This window comes from Gekko japonicus, unplaced genomic scaffold (genome assembly GCF_001447785.1).
Source record: "Gekko japonicus isolate JY-2015 unplaced genomic scaffold, Gekko_japonicus_V1.1 scaffold946, whole genome shotgun sequence".
In the NCBI taxonomy this organism is placed as follows: Eukaryota; Metazoa; Chordata; class Lepidosauria; order Squamata; family Gekkonidae; genus Gekko; species Gekko japonicus.
The window spans coordinates 245,788-260,355 of NW_015162506.1; the positions used below are offsets into that span (position 1 = coordinate 245,788).

The following is a 14,568-nucleotide window of genomic DNA, read 5'->3' on the forward strand; positions in this document are numbered from 1 at the left end:
GACTTCCAATTTTTTATTTTATTTGTGGTGCTCCCTTGGAGGTGTGTTGGGGGTGTCTGTGCAGGGTACCCCCTGACTTATTTAAAGCCCACCTGAATTTAAAAAATCCTGGCTACGGGCATGTCCCAAACCCAGCTGATGGGCATATTGCCTCGAGCTGCCACAGGTAGGTTTCTTTCCACTATGCACACCTGGAACTGTCAGCAGGACTTCTAGTGGCAAGGCTCCCATGCAGTGCATCACTGCTTGTATCTTCTCCGGGGACCTCGTATTCATATTCCTGCCGCTCAACCGTGGCCTACGCTACTTTCCGCTGCATTCCATCTAGCAGTTCAAGGGCCTGGCATTTAACACCTTTAAAAGCGCTTGTTTTGGAAGCCGGACAAAGCAAATATGCAAGAACCCCTTTTTCTGTAACTGTTCTGCTGAATGCACAGCCCTGCCATGCGTTATCTCTGGAATAAATCCTTCCTTCAGCCCAAGGAGCTGAAGTTATGGACTGTGGCAGAAAGCCTAGTCTGTGCTTATCACTATCAGCGGCATTATAACAACCTTCTTATAGTTGCTTCACAGACAAAATACGTTGAGTTAGATCGTATTCTACTATACACAGCTACAGTGAATTTGTCAGGTAGATACCGTCAAAGTGTTCATACAGCCTTATTACAGCTGGCAGGATGTAAACTTGAACAAAGACTTCTCTTGATCTGTCACAACTGCATTATGGGCTTACACAAATTAGTGCTAGGTAAAGCCTTCGGTGGGAAGGGAACAGCGTTCCGTGCGCCTTGGTGTTTAGTCATGCCGGCCACATGACCACGGAAACGTCTTCGGACAGCGCTGGCTCTTCGGCTTGGGAACGGAGATGAGCACCGCAGCCCTAGAGTCGGATTCGACTGGCTTTCGAGCAAGGGAACCTTTTCTTTACTTTAAAGCAACCAAGCGGCTGAGTATACTGGGCTGGATCCAACAGCTATTCCCCCTCCTGATCACTAGGAGTGCGTTTCCAGGGGTCGGTGTCGTGATTCCTTCCTTCCTTCCTTCCATTGCAGACTCCCACACTGTCTCTAGTGCCGTTCCTTTAAGTCGCCTGAGCCCTGGGGACAGCACAGGAGCTGTTCCGTGAGCAGTACTTTGGATCCACTACGTTTGAGTCAAAGCATCGTAAAAGTCTTGCTCAGGTAGCAACCGGAAGGAAGAATCAGCTCGCATTCCCCGCAACTTACCTCTTGTTGTGTGGAAATGTATTACAGTCAGGCAGTTGCAACATTTATCCCTCAACATTTGCTACACGAGGATATTAGAGGGCATCTGAACAAGTCTTATAGAGAAATGTGAAGACCTCGAAACTGGAAAAAAAACTAGAAATAGCTTTCCTCTCCCTGAAACTCCCCCCCCCCCCACATAGCTTCAAAATTTTTGGAAATGCTCCATTCATAGTCTCAAAAGAGGACATTAGAGGGCATCTGGACAAGTCTTATAGAGAAACGTGAAGACCTCGAAACTGGAAAGAAACTAGAAATAGCTTTCCTCTTCCTGAAACTTCCCCCCCTCAACATAGCTTTAAACCTTTTGGAAATGCTCCATTCATAGTCTCAAGCTAACCTTAAGGTTGCTCAAAACCTTTGTGGGGGGGGAGGGGAAGAGGGGCAGAAGCGGCACAACTGATGAGGATATTTATGACGACTACGAAGTGAACTTAGACCGATCTGAAAAGGCAAACACACAAAGGAAGCGCACGCTTCTACGCTCAAGGCAAGCATGCATTAATGTTTTTACACACCTGCCTAGAGAACTAAGGCAATGCAAGACACAGTTTCGTTAGGCCCAAGCAAAAAACAGCAAAGCAGCCACACAAAGCATGAGCGCGCGGTACCTCGGGAGGCGATTTCACTTGATAAAATGTTAAGGAGACTTCCCGCCCTTATTTCTTTCTCCTTCACTACCTTTCATCCAATTCAGAGCTCTGGCTGTTGGCAGACGCTAAAGTTTCCGCTGCAGGAAATACAGCTTCAGACTTTGGCACGAGGTTTTGGAACAGGGTGACTACCGAGAAGCAGCATGCTCAGCTAGAGGTCTGACTCAGATCTGCTCTGTGTGTCTTATCTGGGGGACTGATTTGCCACGGACGAGAAAAATATTGGCAGGCTTAGTTCTCAGGACAAGTTGCCTGCAAATAAGACACTCTGTGATCCTTTCATATATCCTATCAGCTGGCAGTCGCTACCGTGATCTCCTAAGCAGGAAGGCAATCTTGACCGTAAACTGATTTTATGGTCTCTAGTCCCCACAGCTATGCAGGCAAATGTCTTCTGGAAGCTGCAAAGCCGAGACCGAGTCTTCCGGGAAGACTCCACTACTGCTCACTGCCTTCTCCGTGGCTTCTAGTTTCCCTCGATTTCTCCTGCACTACAGTTTACAAGTTTTATTCCCTCTATAATCAGTACTGCACAATTATAATCACTGCCCAGAACTCAGTCTTCTTCTTCATCCACTGATCCAGTACCTGGAGTAGGAGGTTTCAGAAACAGAACACTGAAGCAATCCTTGCCCGTGTTACTCTGTTCAGGAGCAAGAGAGGGGTTAAGACAACATGTTTTGCAAACACCATGCAGTTCTTCAAAATACTTGGGATCCTCAAGCTGCTGTTACCCTTAGAAGACAGCAGGTGTGGCTCGGATGACAGGTCAGGCTCTGACACTGGCTGGGGAGACGAAGAAGTGCTAGGACTGGATGCAGCTGCTGATGCTGGAGGGCTTACCAATTTCTCTAGAAAGACAGAAGGGGGGAAGACAAAGCAAAGAGGGAGACCAGTAAGACACGAGGCTGCACAGACATCCAGTCAGACTGGGGAGAGAGAGATGTTTAAGAGCTGGTGCTACGTAGCACCTTTGAGAGCCTGTAGAATTTGACCTGGAACAAGGAAAGTGTTTGTTGAGTCACTATCAAAAGAACATTCTGCATCAGGCTCGACGGCAGTGGAAGGTGACATCGAGCCACAGCTGAATAATGGCAACCCCATAGGGTTTCCAAGGGTCCTTCATCCAAGTGGCGCCCAGGGTTGACCCTGCTTAGCTTCCAACATCAGGCGAGCCTGGACCATCCAGGTCAGCTCCCTAGCTCAATAGCCAACGTTAACAACAGACACTGTAGTATGCAAACCTGAACAAAAGGTTAAAGGGAGTACAGCGCTTCCACAGACAGTAGGACTGCTCACCCTTTTCAATTTATCTCAATCACCAACTTAGAAATGAGTAACTTTCTGCAGCCGGATGAGGACATCTAATGGGTACCACATGCGGACAGGTAGTACAATTCTTCTAATTCGCACTACGGTTCTCAAACCAATCCCCCCATTATAGTTTCACAGCTGAAGAACCAAAGCTGAGAAGTAGCGATTATTCAAGACCGCGCACAAGAGTTTGACGGAGATGGAATTAACACCGTCATCCCACCTCCAGCCTCAACAATCTCTCACACACCTTGAGCAGCTGCTCTAAAGACCCATTACTTTTTACAAGCTTCTGTTCGTAAAACCTGTTTATACCCTGTCAGCAGGTGAAGGAGATTTGCCACGTCATTTAGTAAGGAAAATAAACTTAATTCTGATAAGGCACTGGCTGCTATGCAACCAAGCATTCACCACCAAGAAAACCTTGCATACCTTGCACCTAAGCGCTCACCAAGATGGGCAGACAACAGGAGCAGGGTCACACCACAGAATGCTTCTCAAGGACAGAGAATGGAGAATTCCTAGGCATTGAGTCAGGGAGAACTCTCTGATATCTGTTTTCCACATGGAGGGAAGTGTTTGTATAGAGGAGCATTCAGTCTGAGCCGTGATCTACTGTCTGAAAAGCCACACCCCAGACACAAGCTGCCTGTTTCCGCAAGAGCGAGGCCCGTGTTAACTCACCTAGGCCGAGGGAAGCGGCATACTGCTGACTAATTAATGAGCTGGCGGCAAGCTGGCTGTAGGGAGGCATGCCTCTGAAGGGACTGTAAGGCACGTGTGGCTGGAAGGAGGAGGCCGAGGCGGAGCTCAAGGAAGACTGCAAAGAAAGAGAGCGGGATTAACCTAAGGCTCGAGGAACTGCTCTTATGCCCTCCCCACTGCTCTTAACTGAGCATGGCCACTTTTTAACATGGAGCATATTTAAACAAGTGCCAGTTGGTTTCATTTGAAGTAGCTATTGCCCAGCAACTCTGCAGATGTGTTCCCAATGCAAGTTCCATCATGAAGAAGAGGAGATTGTATTTATACCCCACCCTTCATGCAGAACTGATCTCTGTTGTCTGGAGATAAACTGTAACAGCAGGACATCTCTGGGCCCTACCTGGAGGTTGGCAATCCTAGTTTTGTTAGCTATCTCAAGAAGAAGAAGAAGAGATTGGATTTATACCCCGCCCTTCACTACCCAAAGGAGTCTCAGAGCAGCTTACAATGTCCTTTCCCTTCCCCTCCCCACAACAGACACCCTGTGAGGTAGGTGGGACTGAGAAAACTGCCCTTGAGAGAACAGCTCTCAGAAAACTTGTGACTGTCCCAGGTCACCTAGCAGACTCATATGGAGGAATGGGGAATCAAACCCAATTCTCCAGATTAGTGTCCGCCGCTCTTAACCACTACACCAAACTGGCGTATTCAAGTAGCACAATTCAAGTAACACAAAGACTGACAGGAGACACTCAATAAGGACATATTTTTATTGTAAGCCAGCAGGGAAAGAAAAAGCCCACCCAGTAGCAAAGCAGCCACCTGTGGTCTATCCCGTCACTTCAAGCAGCCTGTCTGGCATTATCCAAAGACCAGGCTTTTCCCACTGAGGTTCCTGTCTGTGGAACGGGCTCCTTGAAGAGGTGGGGGGGTCCCCTCCATGGAGATCTCCAGGAGGTGCTGCAAAGGCCTGCTTGTTTCCCAGGGCTTTTGAGGTGGTTCAATATTTTATTTTGGTTTTAACAGGATTTTTTAAAACTATTATTGTAAGCCGCCTTAAACGAGGAAATGTTCTAATAAATAAAGGCAGCCCTACGCAAAACCCACAGGTTAAGTGAGTCGTGTCATTTAAGTAGATAAGGACAAGTGATAAAAATAACAGACAGAAGCACCGATACAAGAGATGTGGGGGAAGAGAAGCAGTGCTCCCTCTAAGCTGTGGAGTCTTGTGAGCAAAAATTCTACTTTGTGAGCTACTGGCATTAAAGTTGTGAGTGAGTGATTTGGCTACTGCATAAATTAGTTTGCTCTGGAGCCATCCTTCCTGAGCTAAGACAAAAATGTGTGAGCTGGAGGCTAAAAAACTGTGAGCTAGCTCACACTAACTCAGCTTAGAGGGAACACTGAAGAGAAGTGTCTCTTTGGCACCTAAAGCTCAACAAGCTCTTACGATTTTATCCTGCTCTTCCCTCCTGCAACAGGAAGGGAGTTCTTCAGCTGAGGCACCATAAATGAGAGAAGACCCTCTTCTCAGGTGCTTGCCCATCTTCGTCCTGAAGGCACTCAGAGCTGGGCGTTCAAAACTGACCTTACGTGCACAGCAGGCTCATGTGAGAAATCAAGGACCTTTACATCTCCATGCCTGAGACCATATGGGCTTTATAGGGAGCCTGGAAGCGAACTGCGAAGCTTTCAAAACCAGCAAGGTGCTCTCTGCATTTCACAACAGCAAGAGGTCAGGCTGCTGTGCTCTGTACTAATTGTAGCTTTTGAACACTTTTCAGAGGCAGCCCCGTATAGAAGCATATTGCAGCAATACAACCCGGATGTGATCAGGGAATTGATAACTGTGGTTAGCTGCACCTTGCACACCAGCTGAAGTTGGCTACGTGCCACACGGAGGTGCCAGGCTCCTCTCCGCAGACACAGGTCTACCGCAAGCCTGTTCTATAAGGGGGGGGATGCAATAATTCCTCAGTTGGCTGCATTACTGACCAACACCCCTTCAGTTTCACCTAGACTGAGTTTACCGACCTTTATTCAGTCCATTACTGAATGAAGATACTTGTTCAGGATTTTCATTGTCTCTGCTAGAAGGGAGTAGAACTGTGCATCAGAACACCATGACCTCTCCCCATGGTTTATCATGTAGACGATTAATGAACTGAGAGATGGTACAGCTCTACAGGATCCGAGAGCAAATGTGCCACACAGCTCTCCCCAGCACCACCTTTTGATACTGGTCAGTCAGATGGGACTTATGCTCCTACAAGACAGTGCCCAAGATGCCCATGTTGGCCAGCTGGTCCAAAAGCACATTACGATCAATGCTATCAAAAGCCACCAAGAAGTCAAGGAGGACAATCGGCCCTTGCTCTGCCGGCAAAGGCCACGATGCCAGGCCAGAAGCCAGTCCCAAATGGATCTTGTGAACCCCATAACTTCAATATAGAACAGGCGAGCATATATGCAAGAAGCTACAGCAGCAAACAAAAAAAAGCAGTTCAAGTCAACTGTTGTTACTACTGTTAAGAGTTTGGAATTCAGATTTTGACTAACCAACTGTATAATATTTCATACAGCAGCAAGAGAATGCTCTTGTTAAAGAGCAGAACATAACTGAGTCTCCACAGTGACTTTCGATGTTAATGCCAGTCTTTCCCCATATGTATTGGACACATTTGAGGCCAACTTGAGGCCAGGTACACAAGGGATCCAAAGAGCTGCTTTAAGCACACCAATAACCTTGATCCAGTACAGTGCTGATACTGATCTGTGTGGGATCATAAAATGCTTTTTGAAAGTTCTGGCAACAGAGCATGGGAGGCGATTACTGTCTGAGAAACACAATCAGTAAGACCCCCTTAGGCACACAGAACTAGTTGTGCCACTCACCGCATCCCAGGTGTAGTTTGGCCCACCAGCCAGGTAGCTATCCAGAAGAGCAAGGAAGTTTTAGAGGTGCGGTATTTGGCTCTGCACAAAGCCTGTGATTTAAGACTTAAGGGATAGGTGGCATTGCTGTTGGCAGTCAGCAGAAACTGGGAGGACAGAAACCAGATCTACCGAACTGTATCAATTTCTTCGTGTAGTTTAAAAGGGGATTAAATAGATTAATGGGAGGATGAGTTTATCAGTGGCTACTAGCCATGGTGACTGAGAGGAACCTCTACATTCAGACACACTAATCCTCTGAATTCCAGAGCCAGGAGGTAGCGTCAGGGGAACATCTTGGCCCATATGCCCTGTTGTTGGCCTTCCAGAGGAACTGGTTGGCCACTATGTGAGACAAGATGCTGGACTAGATAGACCACTGGTCTGATCCAGCAGGTCTTTCTTATGTTCTTATAAGCGAAAATGACAGACGTCTCCATCCTCAGGGCACAGCCAGGATTACCAGCATTCATGCTTGCTCTCAAGACTGCACCGCCCCTGTGGTTTCCTTCCTCATGCTGGACTTTTGTGGAAGGTGTTCTGCAGAAGCACGCTAAGAAGGATCTCTGTGCCAGACAGAGCAGGGCTGAGTGTCAGAGTAGGGAAGGCTGCCTGGTGCTAGCAAGTAGCATGCGGATTTATAGAGCCTCACTTCTGACTAGAGAGCTATAAAAACCAACTACTGTTTCTAATTAATAATTAAGTCACCCCGGGCTAGAGCTAAATAGGAGTAATGAACTATCCAAGACAAAGTGGACTTTTATTCCTAGGAATATTTAAAGCCCGTTGTCGTCTTGCTGGAAAGGTCTTGAAGAGATGCAGCGAGTTCACCTCGCAGGATGAAATTGCTGCTGGCACTCCAGGTGGAAAAAATCACTTACTTGAACAATAGCAGGATCCTGAGGCAGATTATGCTGCGCTTTCGGGGGCTCACATACGGTGATGTCCTTGATGTCACTGCCACGGAAGATGATGTATTCGTAAACTTCCTCCCTTGGGGGGGCGGGACGATCCGTGGGACGATCTTCAGTTCCAAAGGAGCGCACTTAGTGTGTGAAAACAAACCAGATGTTAGCACCTGACCTAACAAGCTGTATCACACTGCCTTTATGCAAATGGCCCGCCTAGACAACCACCAGGCTCCTTCCTCATTGAAACACACCCATCTCAATTCTCAAAATGAACTAGCCTGCCTCTTAAAAGGAGCTGGGATGTCTGCTCCGGATTACTAGCCAGCCAGACCACTACAGCCTGACTGGGCCAAGCAATGACACCAAGCCTACTGGCTCCTAATAAATGCAACGTAGGTAGCCATTTGTTTGTGCCAGTTAGATGCTGCAAGCTCTCTTTTCTCCTCCTATTATACTATATATCTTTGGGAAATATGGACAAAGCTACTCAAATGCAGAGCTATCAGTGGCCGTAGTTTTCAATGACAAGTTCCATTACAGAAAAGGAGAGCAGTGGCCATCAAAGAAGGGTCAATTCAGGAGCACCATTGCTAGCAGAAACGGAATAAGCAGATTTACTGTTCATGATAGCCGCAGGACCAGAATTTTTACAGTATCTTGACTTTGGCAGTGAGACTGTTAAGCAGAGGGTGAAAATGGAGATAGGCAAATAGGAAATCAGGAAAACTAGGGCAAGCACGAGTCTTGTAGGGCAGCCACCTGGTCTTTGCTTTTTTCCTTCACTGTGTCGCAGAGAGATTGTTGCATAAACTGGGATTCTGATAACAAAAATAGAGGGCTGCAAGTGGACTGCAAAACAGAAATCATTCCAAGTTCCAGCAGCAGGTCTGACTCTGGGACATGCTCATATCCCACAACTTCTAGAACACGTGCAGTTTTCTGATTGATATGAACATTGAAGAGTCTCTTCCCTACTGAATGAGTTTGACAGCACTGCTTGCAGCCCATGGAACTGCCTTATATTGAATCAGACCCTTGGTCCATCAAAGTCAGCATTGGCTACTCAGACTGGCAGCAGCTCTCCAGGGTCTCAGGTAGAGGTCTTTCACATCACGTACAGCCAGATATTTTAACTGGAGATGCTGGGGATTGAACCTGGGACCTTCTGCACGCCAAGCAGAGGTGCTACTACTGAGCCACGGCCCCTCCCTTCTAGCCTCAATTCCCACAGGACACTGACCTTTCTGCACTTAGAAACAGAAGGCTGCAAGCACCCTGCTTAGTACAGACCAAGATCTGGGGGGGAGGGGATGTCCTCTATAGCAGGTGGCTTTTGGAGAACCACTGCAAGGCAGTTTGGATTGCCGATGCCACAGCGGGAGGGATGGTGCTATATAAATGTATGTGAGTGAGTGGTGGAACTTTTCCCTTAAGGTCAAAGCCTCTGCGGCTGTTCACACTGGACAGAAAAGGGTTTGCCTTTATGGTTGCAGAACTGAATGTTCACCGAGGAATGATCTCTGCTGTGTCAAAATCTAAGGTTTTGAAAGGGGTAGGGAAGAACGAGTGTAGTGCAGCGGTTGTAACACTCCCGAAATGTCAGTGTCTGAAACATCTACTTTCTTATAGAGCCTTACTGCTTTAAGAACTAAATACATTGTTCATAAGCTAGTTAGCCTATAAAACTATCTGGCATAGCTATGAAGTTTGAAAAGGACAAATGCTTTAGCTTTGTGACAGCCAAACATGCAATATGAGAGGAAGGACACCAAAAACTGCTCCCTCCTAATGCCTCTCAGAAAGATGGCGGCACCTGTCAGGTGCAGAAATACTTCTTCCCTGACATTCGTTTAAAGTTTGAAATATCAGAAGGGAAGCAATAAGTTATGGATTGATGAAGATTCAGGCATCGCTATGTGGTGGGCTGCTCCATGTCCTCCATTATTTACTGTATTTATATCCCACCTTTCTCTCACATGCAGACCCAAAGCGGCTTACATAGTTCTCCTTTCCTCCGTTTTGTCCTCACAACAACCCTGTTAAGGTAGGTTAGGCTCTGTGTGCAACTGGCCCATGGTCACCCAGCAAGCTTCCATGGCAGAGTAACGGCTTGAACCTGGGTTTCGCAGATCCTAGTCCAACATGGCTACACCACACTGGCTCTAAAGAATACACACGTCAGTCACTTTCACACCACAGCTGAAGACATCAGTAGAGGCTTCCTTTGCTATTGCACAGCACTAGAAGCTTTAGCAAAGTCCTCCCTCATCCACCTTAGCTATCCACTCCCATTTGCTTGTGAGCCCCCCCCCCCAAGGTCAAAGCTTCCATCACCATCCACACGGGATACAAAGACTTTGTTTTCATTTACGCAGAACTGAATATTCAGGTGGGGTCAAGTACATTAATTCCATGTTTCGTTCAAAATGACGCTCACGTGACTGTAAAGTTCCTCAGCCACGCGAGGCTCCTCTATAACCACCTGGGGCTCAAAGCCAATTGAACAGAGAGATTTAAGGCCAGAGCTCCTGAGCTCTAAGATCAGGAGCTTTCTGTCCTTGTATAGCATCAACATTTAACCACAGCATATTCACTACTTCATAAACAAGGGCCGTTTTGGTAACAGAACTTGAGAGACTGGAGATAAACTGAGGGCCTTTTTTATTTTAGGAAAGGGGACCTTGGCAATCCTGGAATAGCAGGAGCAATTTACTCACAACTGGCATGGTATGAAAAATTCTAGCTAAGCAGAGCGACTCACCCGGACCTGGATGGCCCAGGCGAGCCCAACCTCATCAGATCTCAGAAACTAAACAGGGTTGGCTCTGGTTCGCATTTAGGTGGGGGGACCACCGTGGAGGCAGGCAATGGCAAACCACCTCTGTTCGTCTCCTGCCTTGAAAGCCCTACGGGGTCACCTTAAGTCGCCTGCCACTTGACGGCACTTTCCACCACCAAGTAGAGAATGCCCCAACCTGCATGACTCAGGCTAGCCCAACCTCATCAGATCTCAGAAACTAAACAGGGTTGGCTCTGGTTCGCATTTAGGTGGGGGGACCACCGTGGAGGCAGGCAATGGCAAACCACCTCTGTGAGCAGTCCTCTCGCTGAGTGGCAGTTCATAGCTAGGAAACCATAAACACCCTCCCTAATATATATCATCTCAAATATCTTAAGAGCAATACACTGCCCGGCCCAAAATGACACAGAATGGATGCCGACCAGAGACAAGCCTGGATACTTAGTTTAGAAGTGTAAGTAAGAACAGCTGGCTAGCTAATGACCTCCTCCCCATCCTAGGGACAATAATTTAGGAGAACGGGTCTCCCAAGAACCTACTGGCCTCATCAACACCCAGCCCCACTTCCCTGCACCCATCTACCCTAATTAAGCAACACTTAATTCTACTCACCAAACCCAGTAGCTTTTCCCATCCGGTACTTACAGGGTAATCAAGCACCGAAAAACCCATCGAGTTGTTGGTATAGGGATGAATATGTCAGCTGGCCCCAGGGAGCATTTTTCCCTATAAGTTATGGCATCCTGCTCCATAGTTGTGTGTGTGTGTGTGTGTTCTTGGATCCAAAACATCACACCCCCAAATCTGTTTGGGCCTTCTCTGCTGGTGATTTTGCTGCTGCCTCTGCAGACCTCTTGCTTCGAGATTGGCGATGATAGCCTTCCCTCAAAATTGCTTTCTCCCCCCTCCTCCTTGATTTCCTCTGAGTTAGCCTTGTATGCGTTTTCAGTGTGTTTGTATGCATACTTTATTCTTTTATTCTCCTTTAATAAAAACCTTTCAAGTTAAATATTTGCCTGGTTGATTTCAGTACAGAAGAGTAAGAGTCCAGTAGCACCTTAAAGACTTAAAGTCTGTGACAAGGGTAGGAGCTTTCCTGAGACACTGCCAATGTTCCCTGTAAGCTGAGCTAATGTGAGCAAACTCACAGTTTCTTAGCCCCCGGCTCACACATCCTTGTCTTAGCTCAGGAAGGATGGCTCCAGAGCAAACTAATTTACGAAGCAGCCAAATTGCTCACTCACAACTTTAATGCCAGGAGCTCACAAAGTAGAATTTTTGCTCACAAGACTCCACAGCTTAGTGGGAGCCTTGGTCACTGCTCACTTCTTCAGATACAGCTAGAATGTGAGTCCATTTTGAGAGTTCTCTTAAAGGAAAACCCCCCTGTAAACATTGGTGGAGAATCCCCGTTACCCCCTCTGACTTTAAAGCTAATTTCCTCCAATTAATTAGGAGACCGCCCATTTGGATAACACCCCTTAACGTCTCTTGCCTTGCAAACCCTACAGGGTCGCCATAAGTCAGCTGTGACTTGACGACAACAACAACAAAAAAGGGCCACTCATGTTTTATCGGTGCACATCAAACAAAACAAGAAAATCGGCTCAGTCATGCTTTTTGCAGGAACCTGCTATGAGGCAAGGCGACAGCACCAAGGACCTTTTGAGCAATAACGCCAGCAAAGGGGTGGAGCTTAACCGAAGCTGCCCACAAGGTAAAGCAACTGCAGAATACACAGAGCCATACAAATGAATTGCTGGTTGTTGCCATCTCCCTTCTGGGTCAGAGAGAACAAGATAAGATAGCAAGAACAGGCTGCACCGAGTCCGCCCTGTGCACTTCTGTTGCCTGGCTACTGGGTTTCATTCTTTCTAAAAGGCGGCAGGGGGGGTCTACCCTTATACAGGAATCGTAACACGAGTGCACAGTTCTGCCATCTTTTCTTAATTAAGAGGCTGTGCTGCTCCATGAAGATGGTGGAAAAACTGAAGAGCGCTTCACAGCCTCAGACAGCTTACCATCCCCACCCTTCGCGTGGCTAAGATAGCCAGCAATTAAGCTCTCAAGATACTCTGGGTTTCCACCGCTCCGCAGCCAAAGCTCGCCAAGCGACTAACCACCCCTCCTGGCTCCACACGGCCATACATCAATAGCTGACTCATGAAAAGCAGCAGGCTACGGCTGAACTGAAGCAGTTCTGCCCACTTACAAGACTGGCTTTGTTCTCCCTCCTTCCCTCGCAGCTCTGGCGGGTCGCAGTCAGATCACACCTACGGCCCCAAAGCAGAGCAGAGGCACCCTGCGCCCCTCCTCCGACACACACTTTTAACCTTACACCCCGGCAACCTGGAAAAAAACACAGCACGTATGCCGTCTTTCCCCTGCTCCCTAATGCGTGAACCCAAAACAAGGTGGCTGCTACTAAGAAAAGCCACTGTAAGCTGACACATGACTGACTCACCAGCCCGAGACCATTGACCAAGCATGCGGGAGGGGGGGGATTTGCAGTGCTTTATGGTGCCCCTTCCCCATTTACAGCCGTCAGAAGTGGGGGCTCCTGCAGAGAACAAAGCTTGAGAGGAAAGGGGGGCTGCGGAGGACGAAGCTTAAGAGAGCCCTTCCAGAATTTACACAGGACCTGCAGAAATCTAGGCCACTTCGCAATGATCAAGGCAAAGACCCCCCCCAAAAAAGACTATCTAGAGCATCCTAGGTCTATTTGTTAAGCCTTCATAACACGGCTCTCAGAATACTTATCTAGGGCACTTAACTATCCTCTCCCTTAGAATGAACGCAAAAACACCAGCAGCCATCCTCCTGGCTTTCAAAGCAACGTGGATGAAAGGAACATGACCTACTTATTTCTTCCAAGTTTTTAGAGGAGGGAGGCTTCCCTTTACCACACAACCTTCCAGCCGAAAGGGGATCAAGCTAGAGGAAGCGGGCATCCTTACAGTCTTGGGCTCTTACAGGGTCGGGCTAAGGGGCAGGATGCCAGAGAGAACTCCCTTCTCTTGCTTCAGCCATTTGCTAACAAAACATGGGCTGACAGGCAGACGCTCCTTATCTGGCAGCATGACACGAAACGGAGGGAGAACAAGGACAAAGTAGATGAAGTAGTGAGACAAAGCTACGGTGACCCTTCCTTTCCTGACGCATATCCTCTGGCTTTGCTGCTGCTACCCCTTTCCTGGATAATCAAGTCCAAGCAACCTTCTCTATTGTGATGACTACAAAGATGCAGAAAATGCACCTTCTAGTAAAGGACGTGGGGTATCGGGAATCACTGTGTGCGTCTATGTCAGCAGTAGGGGGAAACCAGAACCATTCAGAAAAGTTAGAACTCTAGACTTCACCCTATCCTTTCCTCTACAACAAAATCCCTATGGAATTGAAGGGGGGCGGGGAGAAGGAAGTCAAACAGCACGCTGAGGCCTCCGAAAAGCATGGAGGAAGGACGTTGGCTGTTGGGTGCAGGTAATCCACTGAACAAACACTCTTTTATCATTAAGGATTTTATAAAGGGAGACGAGTAGAGGAAAGTGGTCCAGAGTATGCAAGCCCAAATCTCCAGGAAAGGCTATGGGTAAGAGGGAGAGAGAGGGGAGGACGAAGAGCCACAATGCCTAGAGGGGCTAGATTCGAGTGCAGCAGCACCTTAGAGACCAACAAGCTTTCGAGAGTCAGAGCTCTTGACAAAGGGAGCTTTGACTCCTCGCAGCTGCAGCAGCTCGAAGCCCATGTCGTTCTCAAAGTGTGTGCTGCGTGCCTGTAAAATGGAGTCAAGTCACAGCCAAGTTACGGCAACCCCCGGAGGGCTTCCACGGCAAGGGAGTAAGCAGAGGTGGTTTGCCCTCCCCTGCAAAGACTTCTAAGGCTCGAACCTGGCTGTTCCGCTGCAGACCAACACGCGACCCTCTGGAAATGTCTCCAGGGGTATCCTCCCGCCCCCCATGTCAAGGGCCAGAAAACTTCTACCCCCC

The 14,568-nt window shown here is 47.9% G+C and overlaps 1 protein-coding gene across 1 annotated transcript in view; it reads right to left on the reverse strand.

Annotated features, from left to right (window-relative positions):
- LSM14B (LSM family member 14B) overlaps positions 1-11,216 on the reverse strand; it is a 17,188-nt gene extending 5,972 nt beyond the window's left edge. The window contains 4 exon segments of the mRNA XM_015406133.1: positions 2,653-2,769; positions 3,917-4,052; positions 7,753-7,916; positions 11,195-11,216. Of these exon segments, the coding sequence (XP_015261619.1) occupies positions 2,653-2,769; positions 3,917-4,052; positions 7,753-7,916; positions 11,195-11,216 (439 nt within the window).
- Positions 11,217-14,568: the final 3,352 nt, after the last annotated feature.